A 19,840-nucleotide genomic window follows, 5' to 3' on the forward strand; every position below is an offset into this window, starting at 1 on the left:
TCCAAGATATGTATGCAAATGGATATAAATGCTTAGGTCTCTCTAGCACAGATTAATTCCCCCAGTTAAATTTTCCCTAGGCTTAAAGAAGAAAATGTTGTCTTTGAAATTTTGACTATTTAACACCAGGTGGCCGTCTACCTTAAATGTCTGTTGGTGGGGCCAAGCAAGGTAGAAGACTTGTTTTTTGTTTATGTAGTTTATCTGTCACTGCTCAATAAAAATAAACCAATCCCATAGTAAGCAAGTACCCGTTGTACAGAGTAAGATCCGCAAATTGTTGGATGGCTCATCTAAAATAATGGATACAAACTTTGATTAGTTGTCGTATGGCCCCTGTGATAGCTCCTGCTGAGAGTCAAGGAACAGCATGTCAAGGCAGATCCAAGAAAAGCTTTCATTAGGGAGGCCAGGGTTGATGGAGGTTGTGCTTCATTTTGTAAAACCTGAAAAAGTTTTTTTAAAAGGGCAAGTTGAGTTTGGACTAGAAATGTTTCCTTTCTGATATTTTTCCAGTAGAGAAGTGGGTTGACAGGGCCAACTCTGAGGCACTCCACCGGAGCAAATTGGGATCCTGTCTCAGTTCTTGAAAGCTTCTTTTCTCTCAGATAGATTTTTGTTAGGGTTGAGCATAAATATCCCATTCCACTAGGTTTAATTTTTGGGGTGACGGAGGGTCTAGTTTCATCTGCAATGCAGTTTTAAGAGACTTAACTATACATGAATGAAAAGTGCAAGATTTTTCTGTGCCACTGAAAATGGAAGAGAGATCTGTATAGCATTGAAGAGAAGAATGCCAGAGGACTTATGGAAGATCTATGGGTTGATGGCAGGAAGACAGTCAGAAGCTATAGAGTTATGTGAGAACGGGGGAATCCATCTGCTGTAGGGTATTATAAAGATGAAGTTGGTCGCAACAGGTTTGAAATTTTGTGCATTGTTCTCTACTGTTGCCATGTCACAGAACTGTTCATTGTTTTTCACCCACAGACACCACTAGCTCCCCCTGAAGTTCAGCAGCAATATTTATCAAGTATTCAGCACCTTTTAGGAGACGGTATGATGCTTATTATAAGCTAACTACACTTAACAAAACACTACTTTTTTCTAGACTTGAGCAAATCATGAGAATAACTTTGACACTTTTCTTGTTCTAGGACTGACTGAACTAATAACTATTGTTAAACAAGCTGTGCATAAAGTTTTTGGAAGGTAAGAGCCTCTATTTCTCTGTGGTTAGATTTTAATCTTTATTATGATGACTGTTCCCAAAACAATGAGTTTTATTAGAATTTTAAAAAAGGAAGGCGTACTGACTTTTTCCAAAACAATGTTTTTATTATAGCAGGCTATGTCTGCCAGTGCAAACCAATATAGCAGACTGGGATCTGCTACAGCAGACTTGTGAACGTGTTATCAGTAGAAGAACAAAGCATTGTTATTCATTTTGCAATCAAGACTGCAGTCTTTTTTTTTTTTCCTTTCCAGTATTTCCCTTAAGCACACCCTATCTCTTCTGGAGCTGGAACAGAAACTTAAAGATATCAGGGAAGTAGTGGAACATAAAGATTCAGATCAGATTGCACCTTACTCTCCCTTATGTCATTATTTGATGCCAGATGAAGAAAACCCCTTGGCTACCCAGGTACTTGTTTCAATTTCTTTCATTTACATTTCTTCATCCTGAGTTTTTTGTTTGTTTGTTTTGGGGAGGGAAGGGTACATAACAGTCCTCTAGTTGTATCATGGCATCTGTATCTTTAATAAATGGCGATGCCTCTTCCATCGTAAATTGAGTGTCCTTATCTCTTTAATCAAGGCAAAGTAAAGTTGTACTTTCTTCAGATTTGATTGAAATAAGTGTTGTCCTCAGAATGTCAGCTCCAAGCTCAGCAGCACAGCCCAGTTACTGCTTTTAGCCTGTGACGCACGCTGTAACACAGTGCAGCTTGACTCAGCCCTAAGCTAAATTGCACTACCTTGCACTTGTGTACCAGCAGCCATCATGGGCGGCTGTCACATCTTGGCTGATGTACAAGAAGGTGCTGGTGTGCTGGAGTCCCTTGTGGCTTTGGGCTGGAAAATGAACAGGAGTCAAGAGAAAGGTGTATCTAATCTCATTTGTAACATTAAGGTAATTTCCTACATTTTTTAAAGGTGTTTGTCTCCATCCACACCACAGGTTGGAGAAAACTCATTCTTAACTTGGTATTACACTAGTATAAAGAAGAAACTTTGGCTTTGGTGTGGCTACATGCGCTTATCCCTTTAAGTCAAGCTGATATGCAGGGTTTATTTCAGTTTTGGAGGTCAGAAGTAGAAAAAATACTTCACTCAATTAGTCTGTATTTCCTGCTAATATTGTTTTTAGTAAAAAAAAAAAAATCCTACAGAGACCATTTAAAGGGAAAATTAGAATATAAATTATATAAAATCTGATTTACAACAATAAATCCTCTCTAAATCTAAATAGATTTGACTTATACATCTTGACCTAATTCCATGGTACAAAACTCCTCAATTTCTACTCTTATTTTTACGGTTGCCAATGGATTTCTTACTAAATAGTGTCTGTCTTTGCTTTTTTTAGGCCTTTGGACTCACAGAAAGAGACGTTGCTACAATTAAATTACTTAATGAAACTAGAGATATGCTAGAAAGGTATAAAGAAATACCCTGTATTCATACTAAACTTCTCCCAACAACTATTGTTTATGTAAGACAACTACTTTCATGTAAAAAACCTGTTAAATTTCATGTGTGAAATGTAACCACTCTGCTGCATTCAGTTTTTATATTCATTAATTGTAGGCTGTGATTTTCAAAATTTGAGAGCTCTGAAACTTATTTATAAGAAATAATCCTGTCTTAAGGAGATGACCAGGGTGTCCTTTCCAGTCTCTTCCTCACCTTTTCTGTAGTTATGCAGGAACAGAGGAGTACTTCTCTTCTGCTAAAGCAGGGTAAATCGAGAGTAATCTTACTGGATTTACTTGCTTTGATAAAATGAAACACCAGTTTTGGCTTATCAGAATTTATTTTTAATGCATGGTTTTGAGAGTGGTTGTATGCATCCTTTTACCAGAGAGCTACTATAGTAGAGTAGTGAGGCTTCTATAGTAAACATTGAATATGAGGGAATTGAGCCAAATGCCACACTACTCTTACAATTTAGCTGCTAGAGATCTGGGGCATTTTAAGGATAAGTCCCTTCTATGTTATTACTAGGAAAGAGAAGTGAGGAACACTTTAGATTTATCTGGGTTCTAATAATCTTAGGGTAGAGTTTAGGTTGTTGATCGGTTTGCTGTGGAGTTGTTGGGGAGCTGGTCTTTCTTGAGGTGGCTAAACTAATGGCCTCTTGTCTGGGTCATACATCTTCCCTTACGGGAGGGACATCTGTAGCACTGAATACTTGCAGGGTTTTTTAGTTTGAGAAAATAAATCCCAGGAATCAAACCTTCTTTTCTTTTTTTTTCAGTCCAGACTTCAGTACAGTATTGAGCACATGTTTAAATAGAGGATTCAGTCGACTGCTGGACAATATGGCAGAGTTTTTTCGACCCACTGAACAGGACCTTTCTCAGAGTGGCTCTGTACATAGGTATTTGTTTTCTTTTGTTGTGGTTCTCATGTGAATAATGCTTTCAGTTCACAGTGAATTCAAAAAAAGGCTATTGATTTTCTTGTCTACTTGAAGTTCTCATGCTGGAAATAATTGTGCTTCTTGCTCTTCAAGAATAAATGCAGTCTACTCACTGAAGTCAAGTAGACAGCCAGGAGTTTCTTCTTACTGCGTGTTTCTTCCCACCCGTAAAATTGCTAGAATTTATGTGAGGTATCTCCCACCATCACCTGCAGATCTAAAAGTAGAAATCGGAAGACCTATCCCTTCCACTTCTTGCCTGAACACTGTACAAGCAGACTGCCTTTCTAGCTAAGGAGGCTTTACCCCACTGGTGGTGACTGAGGCCGTGAGCAAGAGGGTGTTCCCCTGCAGGGAGCTCTGTCCGCCCCGGTCTCTGACTGGCGGTTACTGCAGTTCTCAAGGAAGGTGGCCAGTACTGTGACTCTCCAAATACACGTAGCCAAAGCACCTGCAGAGCTTTAGGTTCTTTGCAGGTATGCTGGAAAAAAAGATACTAACATTCCAGATCTTCTGCCTCTTCCTAGAACACTGTTTAAAAATAGCTTTCATTCTGAAGTTAGCTCTGGTTTTAAACAGTGCAGTGAGAGTGTTACAAATCCAAAAGCTGAGTTCAAATCCTTAAAATACGATTTCTAAAATATTAGAATGAAAACCTTAAATAACAACTGGGTTTATATATGTTTATTTTAATAACTCTCAGAGTACTGTTTTTATTTAAATGTATACTATTTAGGTCACTTAAAATATCCCAAAGGCTGTAGCTTGGCTGTCTATCCTAAGCCTGGCTTAGAGTTTGAAATAGTGTGAGATTGTAGACCGGCACTTCTAACAACTGTTTACGTATACACACATGTAAAGACTCTGGCTAAACTGTATTCCTCTTGTGTGAGAAGCAAGTTTGAAAGTGCGTGTAACAGGAACACCAACGGACACTTGCTTTGGTACTTCTCTATATTAAATGAAAGACTTGATAGGGAAAAAAACTTCAGCTGTACATTTTAGTTTGTAGTCTTTCAACTCTTACTTTTGAAGTAGTAATAACTTAGAATTGTAATAAATTTAGTGGCGTTACTAATGTCAGAGCAGGTCTAGGTCAATATCTTTTGTTCTTTTCTAGTCTTTCCAGTGTCAGTCTTCCTTTAGCCAAGATAATTCCAATCATAAATGGACAGATCCATTCAGTATGCAGTGAAACACCCAGTCACTTTGTTCAGGTAAGAATCTTGCTTATTTAAAATATCCCAAGAAAAAATTTGAAATGAATGTTGTATATTTCTTTTTAATAACATACTTCATTCTGTTTAATTTCAGTGGCTTTTAAAAAAAAAAATTAGAAACAATTGGGGTAACTTAAACATAACTTGTAAGTTTTGTAAATTTGTATCTTCCAAAAATGTTATTTTTCTAGAACCTCTTCCCTCTGCTAAACTGCAGGAGCACAAGAAGGTTTCTTAACTTGGTTCTACTTACAGCTCTGCTCATAAACCTTTCTAAAGCAAGAAGTTTGAGTTATATCTCTGTGGGAGTGCTGGGTGCTCATTTCATGATGACTTATGTACTGCAGCAAAACCAGAATAGTGGTGGATGTGTGATTAAGCAAATTTATTCTTTAAATTTCTTCCAGGACCTGTTGATGATGGAACAAGTGAAAGATTTTGCTGCTAATGTTTATGAAGCTTTTAGTACCCCTCAGCAACTAGAGAAATGAACTGCACATTTATAGAAATAGATCTTGTATTTATAACAAATCCCTTGTGACTACTGATGAGACTTGGGTTAATTTTATAATGGTGTAGGAGTGGTAGACCAGCAAAAAGACCGTTCTGAAAAAAGGGGGAGTGAGCCCATATTTGTTCTAATAGAATTCTGTTTCAAACACCTATTCTTGTTGAAAGAATCATTGTATGTAAAGACTTTTCTATTAAAAAAGTGGTTAAACTCTTCCATAATTCATTTGATTATTTTTATGGCATGTGGTGGCAGTATTACAACGTTACCAAAAAAAACACTTATTTGCCTGGGGTGTGTAAGTTTTGGAAAAATGCTAGTGATCTAAGAATAGCACAAAGTACCAGAATGAAGGCCTCTCTTGCCTCCCAAATTTTTCTTTTTGTAAAGGAAAACTTTTTTTTTTCTCCCTTAATTTTACAAATCTTATTTCAAAGAATCTCTCATTTTTCAGAAAGCCTTTGCCAACTGATGCATGTTCCTCTTGAACAAGCTGGGGGGGGGTGCTCTCTCTGTTACTTAATACTAAAGGAATGTGGATTTTTAGAAGTTCTCGTTTATGCTGTTCAGACAGCTACACTGTACACATTAACTTGTAAATATTTTATCTTAATTTGTATTAATTTTGAGCCCAATTGTCTGTATTGTAATAAAATATTTTAATGTAAAGTTTTGTTTGTGTATTAACATTACTAGCAGGAAAGGTAATAACTTCATTGGGCCCATCACTTAATCCTGACATAGCTGAAAGAGTAAATTTAGCTTACACAGCAATAGTTTTGCACTTCTTAGTGTTACTCAGAAAAAATAAGCCTTTAGTGGTTACACGAAACAATGTTTTTTGTATCCTCTACCTCCCCCTCTCTGCAAACTTCACAGTGCAGGTCTGTCCCTTCACATCCTGACACATGATGAGTTTGGGAATTTTTCAAGCTGGATGCAATCTACCCTCTGCTTAAAATGTTGTGTCTCTGCCAAAGTTGAAGATCCCTAGCAACTCCTGATTATTTCTTTTTTTAAAATAAGTTAGTCAGTGAATGTATGTTTTGTTTAATAGTCCACAGAAGGCACCCTGGTAACTGTGTAAAAACAGTGGCTGCAAACAAGAGTCAGCTTTAACCATGTAAAATTATACAAAACAGCAAAAAACCCTCCCACTTTACTTGTGTCCCAATAAAGGGTAGAATTACTCAAGAGTAGGAACATGTAAAATTACTGATTTTTCAGGATAAGAAATGAAGATGTACATATACCTTGCCTCCATGCATTTGTGATGAATTCCTAACCCTCAGGACTGTTCTTGCAGATGCATTCCCCTACGCAGCTGAAACTGCCAGTTTTTCCAGTTGTGTGCAACAAGTTTATTCTTTTCTCTCAGTTTTTACTGTACAGTTTTGTAGAAGTTCAATTCCTTGCATTAAAGAAGGTATACAACTGATTTACGTGCATTTGAATGCTGGCTTGAGCTGGCTTTGTTATTTCTTATGGCTTTAAAAATCCAGTCCCTGTGTTTTTCTCCCCCTGTTCCTTCACATAACTTGGCAAGAAACTGACTAAAAAAAGCGGAGAGTCAAGGTAGATGCAAAGAAACAAATGGTATGCAGAAACTCAACTATCTAGTGCTAGATTTCATATGAGGTTCATTCCGTTCCATCCAATAAGTGTAATTATTGATGTTTCTCAGTCAAGCAAGTAAGAGTTAGAAACCAGTGATGAGAAACTGGGCAAAGCACCAGCATTCCCTCCTAGCCACGGCTCCAGCAGGGTGTGGCTCAGTTTATGTCAGTCAGTTGTAAAGTCCAGCCCCACTGACATGGCAATTGCTTAGGAGTTAACTGAGGTAGAGCTATGACGATTCCCTTTTCTCCCAGTGCAACCCATTTCAGCAGTTCCTTGTAGCCAACCAGCTCCACCTGAGGTAGAAACATACACTGTAATTAGAACAGCACCTTTTCCAAGTGCATAGGGTTGCAACAGTGACAAAAGAAGTGCTGATCCATAGTTACCTTACTGTCCAATTAGCCTTAAATGCCCCTTGCCAACCAAATGAATGATAATTATTAAAATAAAAAAATACTTGTAGATCATGTGTAAGTAATAAAGCTAGTGAGAAGTAGTTAGGGCTGTAAAAGGTAAAGAAATACTTTTCAGAAGTATTTGGGGTGGGATCTGAAACTAAGCAGGGATCTGGGTGCTGCAGTACACAGCTTTGTATCAACTACTTCTGAAATGTCAGTTTCCCTTGGGGAAACTTGTAGACTTGAATGGACATCAGTGTTTCTTACAGAGCACAGCCAGATATCTCAAACAAAGCTGACCTGAAGAACCCCTCCGCTAAAAACACACAAATAGGTTTTATGGTGAGACTCTTACGCCAGCTGGTGAAATGCGGAAAGCAGTGGAAAGACCAGTCTCTACCGCTGAGGAATGTTACTCTCTTGTGCATATACAGTCCAGATGCCTCTCCAAAATTCAAGGTGCAGCTACATCACTTCTGAAATTACTCTTTCTTCCTTATCACAGAGCTGTCTTAGCACCAAGTAGATTATCTTCATATAGAACTGGATCAGAAGAGGCAGTCCAGAAGCACCCTTAATGCATTTCAGCAGCTAGTGGACATCCAATGCACGAGAGCAGAACAGAGCTAAGCCAAAGTGAATCCCCACCTTAAATGCACGGTGTTGATAGCCAGTCCTGAGCACCAGCTGTTCTGCTCTATAAACCTGCTTCCACCGGGGTATGCTACTCACTAGTGTAGGTGTGACACCAGTGTCCTCAACTTCTGAACACCACCTGCTGTAATAGACACATCTAGGGTTGCACTGACTTACTATTTAGCCTCCCCAGGCAGCAAAAACCTCTGTGTGCTTTCCCTTTGCACACGGCTTTGACTTGAAACTACTGTACCATTACAGCAATTCCAGTATCACCAGTGTCATGAGGATGGCCATTTATAAAGGTCATGCTGAGTTAAGAAGCTACACAGGAAACAAGAGGAGCGGCAGTTTTTCTCCCCCTGCTACTTGGCCTCTTTTTGTGATCTTTAGTTTGCAAGCTAAAACATATCCCAGCAACAACTCAGTCTATCTTTATTTGCTGGAGAAGAAACATCCCACTGGGAGGACTATGACAGGGAGGTCCCAGAACAAAACCAAACATTTCGCTGGGTCTCTTCCAACACTCTGTCCCAAGAGCTATGCATTCCCAAAGACACCAGAAACTAAAATAAACAATGGAACATGACAAATCCTAGAGGTGTTTTCCTTCAGAGCATCTTCATTTCTTGCACTGTGTCTGAAAAGTCTCACTGTTCTAGAGGGGAAAGGGGGAGTAGGGGCATGCTGTCTTTTACCTGTGTTTCTCCAAGCTTAGCCTGTGGCTCACCAAGTTCCAGAGTCCCGGAAACTGGCCAGTTAAGGAAGACAGCATTGACTTTGCCTTCTTTAGGGCTGAAAGTGTACCTGGGTTGACATGGGGAACAGAAATGCATGTTAGCTTCTCCTTGTAAATTTTCTGAAGTGATACATAGACTGCTTTTCAGACTGGAAAAATGGATTTGAAAACAAATCAGCATCAATTACATTTTCACACACACAACCATCTTTTCAGACAATGTATACCCTTTAATAAAGTACTGTTCCTTGAAAATTATTTCCAACAAACTAGAGGTAATGGACGCTTATTAAAGAACTGAACTCAGAGGTCAACATCTGTAGTAACTTTAGCAAGCATATAACAACTCACTGCTGTTTAGCTGTATAAGGAGGTACTTGCAGGGCAGGGGGGATCATTAACAGAAAATTGTGGGTTATATTCAAAAAAACACACTAACTCACATTATACACAAACATACAGATATTACACTTAAAAAAATAACAAGAACATGAGCGACAACAAAGCTTCCACCTTGCACTGCTAGTTTTTTAAAAACTTAATTTCAGCAGATATTATCTACAGTATGTCCTTGGAAATCTTGTGGCATACACTTGAAACATTCCTCCCTCCTTCCTTCATTTAGTTACAATGTTTTATTGCTTTTGGAAGTGGTTTTACTAAACAGTCAATAGTTCAGCATTTCAAGGATAAAGCCAGATAGCCAAATCTTACTGGGAACAGGAGTAAAAAGGCCACTGGGGCAGAGAAGAGGGTCAAGACCAAAACCCCGATGGATCATTAAGGCATTACAGCAGCTATGAGGCATGAAGGCAGAGGAGAGAGTCCAGAGACTGACTCAATTTAGTGACCAAGTAATTGCTGTTATCTTCCCACGCATTTTTACCTTAAAAAGAAATGCGAAATATACTAGACTGATTTCTAGTTTCTTTCTCTCCCCTCTTTCTCTCTAAACAGTGACATGAAGTATTGCTTTGTATAGATAAAACACTTCATAGAAGTTTTGTATTTCTGGATTTATATTTTTTCTTTATAGTTTCTGTTGCCAGCTACACTAAGAAGCACAAGATCACTGAGGAAATGCTTGCAACCTTCCCTTCAGCCTCAGCATCATCCCAGAACTACAGTCTCCAACACCCATTGTCTACCCACAGTTTTATGTGTAGTTACTTAAACTGATGAAAGGGTTAATTTCTTCACAGCATACAAACTAAGCTGGTGATTTCTGTAGCATCAAGTCACTAAGAACTTCAAAGTTTCACACACACTGCTGCTGCTTTACGCAGCGTACGTTTTGATTCTGTAGCCTTACCACACATCTGGTGTGACCGTGTCGTTCTGTGCTCTCCATGGTTTCGTTCCATAGATGGCTTCCCCGTTGACTTTCAGCCAGGCACCCATCTGCCTCAGGCGTTCCTCAAATACAACAGCAATGCGACCATCGTGAGTGGGCCCAACATTCATCAAGAGATTTCCTCCACAAGACACTGTTTCTACAAGTTGCTGAAATGTTTTTAAACACATACACAGAGCATATGGTTACGGCTAATGAAATCATACATTTGAAGAATTTCCTAAAGTCTGCCATACTGCTTCAGGACAATGAACTGAACGAGTTGTGTTACTGCTGCACATTTAGACTTTGGGGGTCATCCCAACAGTCAATACAAACTTTAAGCTCCCATAAAACAAAGCTCTGCTGTCAATTTTTGTGGCAGAAAACAGCCCGAAATACATTTTTGCACTAATATGCCTGACTGAATTTACATTAGAATCAGATCCTACAACTTTTTAACATTTCAACTTCTGCAGGAATTTCATGAGGGTTTTACCGATAGAATGGATAGGTGATTTCTCTACACAAGAGGAGAATAAGGCAATAGACGCCACTTCATTTTTACTGAAGCTGAGAGAAGAAACTTCCTTCTTTCTCTCTTTTATGCTCTCCCTATTTTACAGAGACATCTGTAAAACAGGAGGCAGCCTTCTACAGTCCTTAAATATTTGTGTTCACATCCACACTGCCCTCCAGAGATCATGGGCTGAGATGCACAAGTCTGAGGAACGGAGCTGGAGACAAGTTACTAAATGAATTTAAACCTTCTGCCTCTGAAAACAGGTTACTTCAATTTGAAATTATCTTTTGCAAGGACAATACTAGGAAGAGATTTAGATTAAGCAACAATAACAATCAATCTTCCCCTTACCAGTTGAATTTTACAGTTAAATGCATTTACCTGAAAGATCGATCAGTCTTCCTTTCATTCAGTTTTCCTAAGCTTCAAATCCTTCTAAGGTACTAATCTTAGACTAGCAAAGGGAACCCATGTTCTGTTAACACCAGCTGTATGCCTTAGTGTGTATCTGTATGTCTGTAATAAGCATGTTGTTTTTTCTTTTTTAAATTAAGTGGGATGAAAGGAAAGTTTCTCGCTACAAGGTAAAAGGACTATTAAGAGTCATAAACTGTTTCTAGCTAGAAGGGGAAAAAGATGTCCCCTTCAATCAGGAGTTCCTAAACAGGAACTGTGAAACTGTAACTGTTTGCTTCTCATCAACTTAGAGGTGCAGTTACTAGAAAAATTTAGTAGAAAAAGTAACTATGAGGCTATCCAGATCAGATTGGCCAGTTACTCACTGGGGAAACAGCTTCTAAGAAACTGACTGAATTTTTACTAGATAATTTTTCTCTTAGTCATTTCTATAAAATTAATAAGAATTACATGGATATTCCATCCTGTCAGTGTTAGGCTGCAAATGAACAAAATGATTTATTATTTCATCAATTCATTATTCAATTGAAATAATACTTTTTATAAAAATAGATACATAATTGAAATGTTATATAGTATAATATAATAATTGGGAGAATCAGAAGTTGCAAGCAACTCCTTTGTCCCACTGTACCTTCACCAAGTCCTCGATTGTGAGGTAATCGTCAAGCTGGGCATTCCTCCTGTACCCCCACGACCTCCTGTCAATAGTCATACAGTTCTCCCACTTGTGAGGCAGGAGGTGCCCGGGGTTATACCGGTCGCTACAAGTGTAGAAGCCACCATGTGTACAGATGCTGCCAACTCCCCAGCGGTCATTGGTCACAACTGTGTCCCGGACTGGACTGGAAACAGAGAAATTTTATCATTTTTATTCTATGAAATACAGTCACAGCCAGTGTAAACCCCTCCCACAAACTAACATTTAGGATGACTTCTATACTATTAATTTATTACAATTATGTTAAGTGCAATTTCAGGAATCCTATTCTCATCCTTTTGCACCCATATTTCAAATTATCCCGCTCTCCTGCTTGTCTGTGCAGTAGACAATACGGGAAGAATACGATTAAGAAGAATAGTCAATACCATCTTAACTGATTAATCTGCAAATGTGGTTAAAAAATATGAAACAGTCTTTTTCTAAAGGAAGCTCTGATAGTTCTAGGGAAGACCTGGATTCTGTATTTCAGGAAAATTAATATTTAGTTTAAGTAAGTAGAGGTAACAGGTTCCACAAAATACACAGAAAATGAGACAAACTAGACAGAGCAGAATTTCAGATAAGGAGCTAAACCAGCATGATTATGCACCTGTCATTATACAGCCAAGCCAAGAAACCAGTGCTGTTCCAGTAAGTATCTGGCGCATTCCCATTCCCATCAGACCAAATTATTTCTGGTTGGTACTTGGTCACAATTTCATAGAGTTCTGGTAATGATTTGCTGGTTGGAAACTTTCTCGTCTTAAAGACATTGGTGGCATCCTCAAGGAAGAGAGGATTAAACCATTCAAACAGGGAATGATACAACCCAAAATGCAAGTCAGTCCTGTTTCTAACAGATGTTGCTAGTTCAGCCACAAGATCTCGTTTTGGTCCCACATCAACAGCATTCCAGTTCCAAGAATACTTGGACCCCCACAAAGTAAAGCCTGAAAAGAGAAAAATAGAAGGATTAGAAAGCGAAGCAGAAGAGGGGAAGTTACAGTTCCTCTTTTTGGAAAGTAGTTTGCAAGTGTGTTGCAAAAAATAAATATAAAATAATAAAGTCATATATGTAATAATATTGTTATGGTATAAATCATGCCTATAATCTGTTTATGCACAATGACAGTTGTCATAACATCAGAACACCATGCCAGATATGTTTATATATTTTTTTATACATACACATATGCATTTATATTTTCCAGTTCTGTACTGCTTAGGATAATTATTCCTTCTCCTTAATTATTCACTCCATTCATACGTCCCAATTAAATTTACCAAAAATACAGCAACTTTCAAGGCATCTACATTGTCGCTGACCTATCAAATGTGAACTGTGAATACATATCCAACAGTTGGGAAGAAAAAATGCTTTCTCAGTTGCAGAACGCACAAGCCGTCACTTGCATTTAAAGACTGTTCTCCTCCCTTCTCTTTACATCTTAGGCAAATGTTCACTTTTCATTTGTCTTGACATTTACAACAGCTCGATCAACTACTCGGTACATGTATATAAGCAGAGTGCAAAAACTCCTGAAACAGCTTTTAAAATATCAGCGTTAAATATCAGGAGGGATTTAACATTTCAGACATACAGCAATCCGGCACAAGCACTTTCAAGTACTACTGCACTGCAGACTTAAACCAGTGCCACAGGAGCTGCACTCTCACCCTCAAACTGCTTTATATGCATTGCCTAATAAATCTTGCAATATTTTTGTGAACTGGATCCATGTAATGGTATCAACTAGACAAACAAACTAAAAATTCATGCCCACAGCTACAGGACAGACTAAATGAATCATGGTTCTTTTGAAATCACTGGGAATTACACCATGGGCATCATCAAGATCAAGATTTTATGTGTGTCAGAGACGAGATTAAAATTCACAAGTGAAAGAGTTGCCAGTCCTGAACCCATATCTCCCCAAAGACCAACATCATGCACTAGATGTACTATCATATTGCATCTTAGCATTTTATGCTTTCTTTGCTACCGTATTTCCTTCCAACCACTTTCTTTTTCTTTACATTTCTCTGCAAAGCATCTTACAATTACAGCGCCAAAAATCAATCATGCCTGTAAAGTTGCAGACCTGGTTCAAGGTTTTGGCTTCTACACACTGCATCAGGAAGAGCTATACCCTGTGTATGCTTCTAACTCTGAAGCTGACTCCTGGAACATACTCCTGAATTCCTCGGAGAAACCTACAGAGCTCTGTTAACTGCCTGTACACAGCAGCTCTTTATGTTAAACAGCACAGAATTCACTTTTGTGGTTCCCTGAGCAATAAACTGCACAACAATAAAAATAAACTATGGCTACCGCAGGAAGCTCAGCTGCCCCCACTGCTTCAGGCTATCTTACCTACAGCAAGATAACAATAGCACAATCTATTTTTCCTCCTATGCAAGCTTCATGGCCATAGCTTTTGTGTAAGAGTCAGGAAAATGCACACACATTTCTTGGGTGGTTTGTTTCCTATGTAGCTGCGTTGGGGCAGGTAAGCCTGCTTCGCTTTCTCTCTCTCTCTTAGTAGGCAGGAAAGTCACCTGGATTTTTCTTCTGTTGACAGAAATGCAACAATTACTAACATTCACAAACCTTCCACTTACCTTCGTGATGTTTTGAAGTTAAGACAACATATTTTGCACCTGAAGCCTTCAGAATATCTGCCCACTGGTTGGGATCAAAGAATTCTGCTGTAAACAGTGGCCCAAAATCTTCATAACTGAACCCCGGTGGGTAATTTGCCTCCATGAATTTCACATAGGGCTCTCTCTTTTCCTTCTGCCAGTACCACCTACAAAATGTAGAGCAAACACATCTGCTGGTGTATTTTTAGATAAAGAAAAGAGAATTGAAATCGTCAGCTCCTATTTGAGTTCACACTGAGAAGCACATGCACTGGAGGTACATGACACTGGCAATAAGACAAATTGCTTCAGAACAGTATTAATTACCAAAGGTTTCCTTCTCTCTGCCCTCTCTGTCCATGCTCTACATCTTTCAAGCACTCCACTTTGGAAAGGCCCCAAGATTTCACTTGGAGCAATGAAGCAAAGCAGCTACACTTTGAGAACGGAAAAATAGCAGTCTTGCTCAGTACCCAAGTCCTGAAACCGTACTAGAGAGCACAGGCAGACAGTCCACGTAAGCAGCCCAGGTGGCATGAGGAATGCACTTTTTCTGAACTAACATGACTCACCCTCCTCAAGTCTCACACATCAGCCATCAGGCATCTCTGTTCTGCCCCCCACACTGCAACTCCTGCAACCCACAAACACACAAGCCAGCAGCTTTACCTCTCTGCTGGTCCAGAGTCCTCTACTCCAAATGCAGCTGAGTGACCTGATGTGTGAGCAGATGCCCACGGACCCAGAGCAGGAGAGAGCTGTGACTGCAGGGCACTGCAGCTGCTGCACGCGTGAGGCTCTGAAGCAAAGGCACCCTACTAGAATGCATGTCCTCCAACAACAACCTGCCTCTGGGAGAACCACACACTCACAAACGCACCTTCGTCACAGGTTCTAACACTCAGGCACACATCTACCTACCTACCAGTGCACCAGATTTAGGAACCAGAAGGAAAAATAAGTTGATTATCTCTTTTTGCACCCCACCTAGCAAAGACAGGGACAGTTTCTATCTTGTGCTTCCCCACAACAGTGACCAGTATTGTCAGTATTCCAACTGGTCTAGTCCACAGCAAGGCTTGGAGCTCCGCTCTGTGGTCTGAGAGTGGTCTCTCACCCTCATCAGGGGCAGAGATCATAAATCACCAAAAGAGCGCTCTTTATTTTCACCTGCTCCATCCTTTCCCTCCCTAGCAATGAAAGAGGAGCGCCAGAAACAGCCTGCAACAGTCCTTCCTGCATAAACAGCCTTACTGCTGGAGACCTTCTAACAATAACATACGTTGTGACTGCTAACACTCATGGAGAAAAGGGTCTGAAAGCAGTCACCTTTCTATGAATGAGGCCAAGTAGCAAAAATCCTGTTGGCAAATGTAAACATAAATGAAAACAAACTGAAAGTGAAGGAATAAAGCAGGCCAGAATCTGAATGTTTGAAATGGGTTTCTCTCTCCTGTCCCACGCTGGACTCTGACCTCCATTCTGCAGGACCACAGTAACTGTATGGATATTGTTGTAACCTTCCCAAACAGACTTCAGCACAAAGAAACATGATCTCTGGCAGCCAACAGGGAAAAAATCTAGGAGAAAGAGGCCGAGACAGCTTTCCCCATTGAAAGACCCTGGGGGGAAAAAAAAAAAAAAAAAAACCCTCTGATTTTAAAGTATGCAATTGCATAAAGAAACAGGTAATATCCTTGCTTCTCTCCCTTCATCACATGGTTTGCTAACACGAGCACTTCTACTCTGACATGATTAGATTCTAGAAACATCCTGACCAAGGCTGTGCAGCTTTGAGGGAAGGAGGGCAGCCTGGGTGATATCAGAGTTTATGACCTTCCATTTGAAGCTATGAATGCAGGACCTCAATCATCTGACTGCACATGCTGCCAGAAGGCACTGAAGCAGCTCTACACCCACATGTGCCTAAGGATGGGAGGCTACAGGAATATAAAACACAATTTCATCCACTACATTAGTGTTTTGGGGTCTTTTTAGAACAGCAAAAGTCAAACGCTTTATCCTGAATCGGCGGACAACTATCGGAGCACAGCACTCAAGAGTAAGACTTGAACCCACTGCCAGCTTCTCCCTCACCAGGGAAGTAATGTATTAGTAAACGGAGTTCACATTAAAAAATTGCTGAAACCCTTGAACATAACTCTGAAAAGAACAGGCCAAATATTGTCAGAAAACAGTGGTTTGTTTGTATCAATGTTGGTTTGTTTTACGAATATTGCATTTAAGGTTAACCATAGCTCTGCCACAGAGCTGCTGTTATCTTCATATTGTAACTGATAATGTGACTCACTCAAATTCACACAGGAAGTATTTGGTAGAGCATGGAAAGAAGGTAATAAAAAAATGCTTACAGCCAAAGGGCCTTAACCAGTGAACACTCACAAACCAAAGGTTTTATTCAGCCTTTGAATTAAAATTATTTGAAAAATCAGAGCTTTAGGCTCTTTTAAGTAGAAAGTACTCTTTAATAAAAATAAATAATAATAAAGAAGAAAAAACCATCAGCAGCACAAAATGTGCACAAGAAAACAGCAGGCGGTTTGCCAAGCAAGGAGGGAGCGATGGACCCCTGCGCTCCCCACAGACGGTGCCAGAGCGCTCCAGCAAGAGCTGTGCAAGGCTTCTCCAGCGGCTGGGAGATCCCCAACGCCCGTCCCCACAGGGCCTGGGGAGAGCCCCCGCACTCATCCCTTCACCGTGGCGCTGGAGTGGTCTCCTTCTGCCACTCCACCAACCACCTCTGTCACCAACGCTGTGGAAACCACATCTTCCAGCTCTACAAGCTCTCTCTGCTTAATTTGGTTAACGTTAGCCAACATATTCAGGAGTTTTAGGGCTGGGCAGACATACCAGAAGCACATCAAACTCTGTTTCCTTCGTAAACGGTGCCATAGAGTCCGTGGTCTCACTGTCCAGCCTCAGGTGAAAATAAACCTCTTCCCACACACCTCAGCTCCAGGGTCGGGCTGCAAAGGGGCTTTAAACCCAACCATCACTTTAAGGGTGGGGGAAGACCAAGCCAAATCCCGCCCGCCCCAAGAGCTGCTTTTTCCAAACAAACCCCTGCGATCGCCGGTACGACCCGTCCGCAGCAGCTACTTCGGTGGGACCCTCCCAGCTGCCCCAGCGGCGCCAGGGTCTGAGGGGGCTGCGGGGCGCCGCGGCCGGGGAGCCCCGCGGGCTGGGCCGGGCAGGCCAGGCCGCTGCAGCCGCCGGGGCGGGGCCCAGGCGCGGGGCCAGGCCCGGGCCCGGGAGCTCACCAGAACCACTCGCTGCCGAAGCTGGGCACCGAGAACACGCCCCAGTGGATGAAGACGCCAAACTTCGCCTCGTCAAACCAGGCGGGCAGCGGCCGGGCGTCCAACGAGCCCCAGGTGGGCTCGTAGCGGGGCCGCCCGCCGCCGCCGCCCGGCGGCCGCGCCAGCAGGAGCCCGGGCAGCCCCAGCAGCAGCAGCAGCGCGGCGCGGCCGGGCGGGCCCGACATGGCGGCGGCGGGTTGAGGGGAGGCGGCTCCTCAGGGCGGGGGTCGCGGCGCTGCACGGCCGCGCCGGGGGAGGCCGCTGGCCAGGCCGAGGCGGGGCGGAAGGGGGCACAGGCGGGGCGGGCTCGGGCTCTCGCCGCCCCGCCGCCTGTTCCACCACCGCCCTCCGGCCAGCCCGTGGCGTGGCGCTACCGCCGGCAGGTGAAGGGCGCCGGCGCGGCCCCGCCCATGGCTCAGCCCCGCCGTGCCCCGCCCTGCCTCTGCGCGGAGGAGAGCGACAGCCGCTGGTTCCGTCCCCGCCAGCCGCTGGGGGTCTCGTCCCCATCGGTGCCGTTTTATCCGGGTGCTCGATCACAAATTGTCACCTGGATATTAAGGATCTTAAGAAAATGAAGTAACTGACTTCTGCCTTGGCCAACACCCCACCGTGCTTTGGTGGAGTCCCCATCCCTGGAGGTGTTTAAGAGTCGGGTTGACATAGCGCTGAGGGATATGGTGTAGTTGGGTACTGTCAATGGTAGGTTAACGGTTGGACTGGATGATCTTCAAGGGCTTTTCCAGCCGAGATGATTCTGAGATTCTGTGCTCCTCCCACCTCCTCCCGCCCCAGCCCCGGCCCGCCATGGCCGTTGCTGCTCTCCTCACCCTGGGAGCACCGGCCGTCTCCTTCAGCGTTTGCCTGAAAGCTGCCTGCCGCGGCCTGACCCGGGTCTGCGTCTTGGATCTGCAGCCAGGGTCTGCCTCAGAGGTGGGCTCGGCGGCCTGTTGGTTTTGCCCTTCCCACCTCCTTCCGACCTCAGGCTCAGCTTCCCTCCCCTTCCTGAGAAGGACAGGGTGTAACATTCATTGCTCTGCCCCTCCTTCCAGCCCCCCGGTACATGATGGTTTCCAGGGTAGAGAGATACCCCGAGGCCTGGCAAGAAAATATTTCTTTGACCCATTAGAATGGCTTCAGAGGAAGCCTGTGCTGAAGCTGCCTCGATTCAGTAGATGACGCATGGCATTTGTGCTGCAGATCATGGATGGTAGGCACATACTTTAAAAGATGCATCTTCCAGCAAATTTGTTGCCCAGACTGGTGCTTCTCCAGTCTTTCCTGATGCCTGAATTGCGTATTTTTGCATCAGATCTTAGTGGCCATGGGATGGCCTTTGGGAAATAATTTGGTTTAATCAGCAAATACTAACTTTTCAAAATCATCACCACAAATGGAAATTTCTTTGGCAGTCTCATCAGAACAGTTAAAAATGAATGAGCAGGCAACTGAATTAATCTCTCTCCACCTGGAAAGGATGTATATTTTACTGGTGTTCTATGGAAACAGAACTTCATTTTCCAGAGCCATTAACCACAGCTGTTACATTTCATACAAAAATATTTAAAGGGCTGTGAAAACAGGAAGTACATTTTTAAAAATATTTTCATTTATATACCTTGATGAGTGTATTAAGTTACAGGCTGATTAAAAACATTGCGACTTCCATGGTATCATTCTTTCTGACTGTTCACATTACTCTGATTCACAAAAGCACTTTGATATCACAATAGGGAACTCCTCATATCTCTTTTACAGTCAACATTGACCTTCTTTCTTTATGTCTTCTTTTACCTTCACCCCTTTAGATGTCACTGCTTCTCAAAGGGAATCCTTAAACACCTTTGACCTCTTGCTGTGCCATCTTTTCTAGTTTATCTTTGGATTTCTTCATATGCTCCTTTTCTTTCTGATCACACCAAAGGATTGCAGACACTGAGCAGCTCCTTAATGCGGGAATTTTGAAGTAGGCTCTCTGAAGCGTATTCTGTACAACACACCAAAGTTACAACTGTTCTGTGGCTCAAAATGCTTTGAAGGAAAAATGATTTTAAAAAAGATCAGGGGTCTGACCCGAAGCCTACTAACATCAGTGACCTGCCACCGACTTTGGTGAGATTTGGAGCAGAAACTG

At 41.9% G+C, this 19,840-nt stretch overlaps 2 protein-coding genes across 6 annotated transcripts in view; one reads left to right on the top strand and one right to left on the bottom strand.

The window, feature by feature from the left end:
- The window catches only part of PEX3 (peroxisomal biogenesis factor 3), a 21,031-nt gene extending 14,985 nt beyond the window's left edge, over positions 1–6,046 (top strand). For both annotated transcript variants that reach the window (XM_074862718.1, XM_074862719.1), the window contains 7 exons: positions 991–1,057; positions 1,158–1,212; positions 1,489–1,645; positions 2,591–2,661; positions 3,482–3,604; positions 4,767–4,863; positions 5,274–6,046. In XM_074862718.1, the coding sequence (XP_074718819.1) occupies positions 991–1,057; positions 1,158–1,212; positions 1,489–1,645; positions 2,591–2,661; positions 3,482–3,604; positions 4,767–4,863; positions 5,274–5,357 (654 nt within the window). In that variant the 3' untranslated portion in view covers positions 5,358–6,046. The remainder of the gene's footprint in view (positions 1–990; positions 1,058–1,157; positions 1,213–1,488; positions 1,646–2,590; positions 2,662–3,481; positions 3,605–4,766; positions 4,864–5,273) is intronic.
- A 668-nt stretch (positions 6,047–6,714) lies between these two features.
- FUCA2 (alpha-L-fucosidase 2) lies at positions 6,715–18,154 on the bottom strand. Of its 4 annotated transcripts, XM_074862717.1 has the most exons (8): positions 17,671–17,758; positions 17,261–17,387; positions 14,369–14,556; positions 12,357–12,696; positions 11,678–11,888; positions 10,083–10,273; positions 8,730–8,838; positions 6,715–7,290 (listed from the first exon to the last, which is right to left on the bottom strand). In XM_074862717.1, exons 2-8 carry the CDS (start codon positions 17,269–17,271, stop codon positions 7,150–7,152), a joined length of 1,191 nt encoding a protein of 396 aa, XP_074718818.1. In that variant the 5' UTR covers positions 17,272–17,387; positions 17,671–17,758; the 3' UTR covers positions 6,715–7,149. The 4 variants fall into 4 exon arrangements, 3 of the variants coding, with proteins under 3 accessions (XP_074718818.1, XP_074718816.1, XP_074718817.1); XM_074862715.1 differs by lacking the exon at positions 17,261–17,387 and having other exon boundaries at positions 17,671–18,154; XM_074862716.1 differs by lacking the exon at positions 17,671–17,758 and having other exon boundaries at positions 17,261–17,610.
- Between the last annotated feature and the right edge of the window lie 1,686 nt (positions 18,155–19,840).

This window comes from Strix uralensis, chromosome 3 (genome assembly GCF_047716275.1).
Source record: "Strix uralensis isolate ZFMK-TIS-50842 chromosome 3, bStrUra1, whole genome shotgun sequence".
Lineage (NCBI taxonomy): Eukaryota > Metazoa > Chordata > Aves > Strigiformes > Strigidae > Strix > Strix uralensis.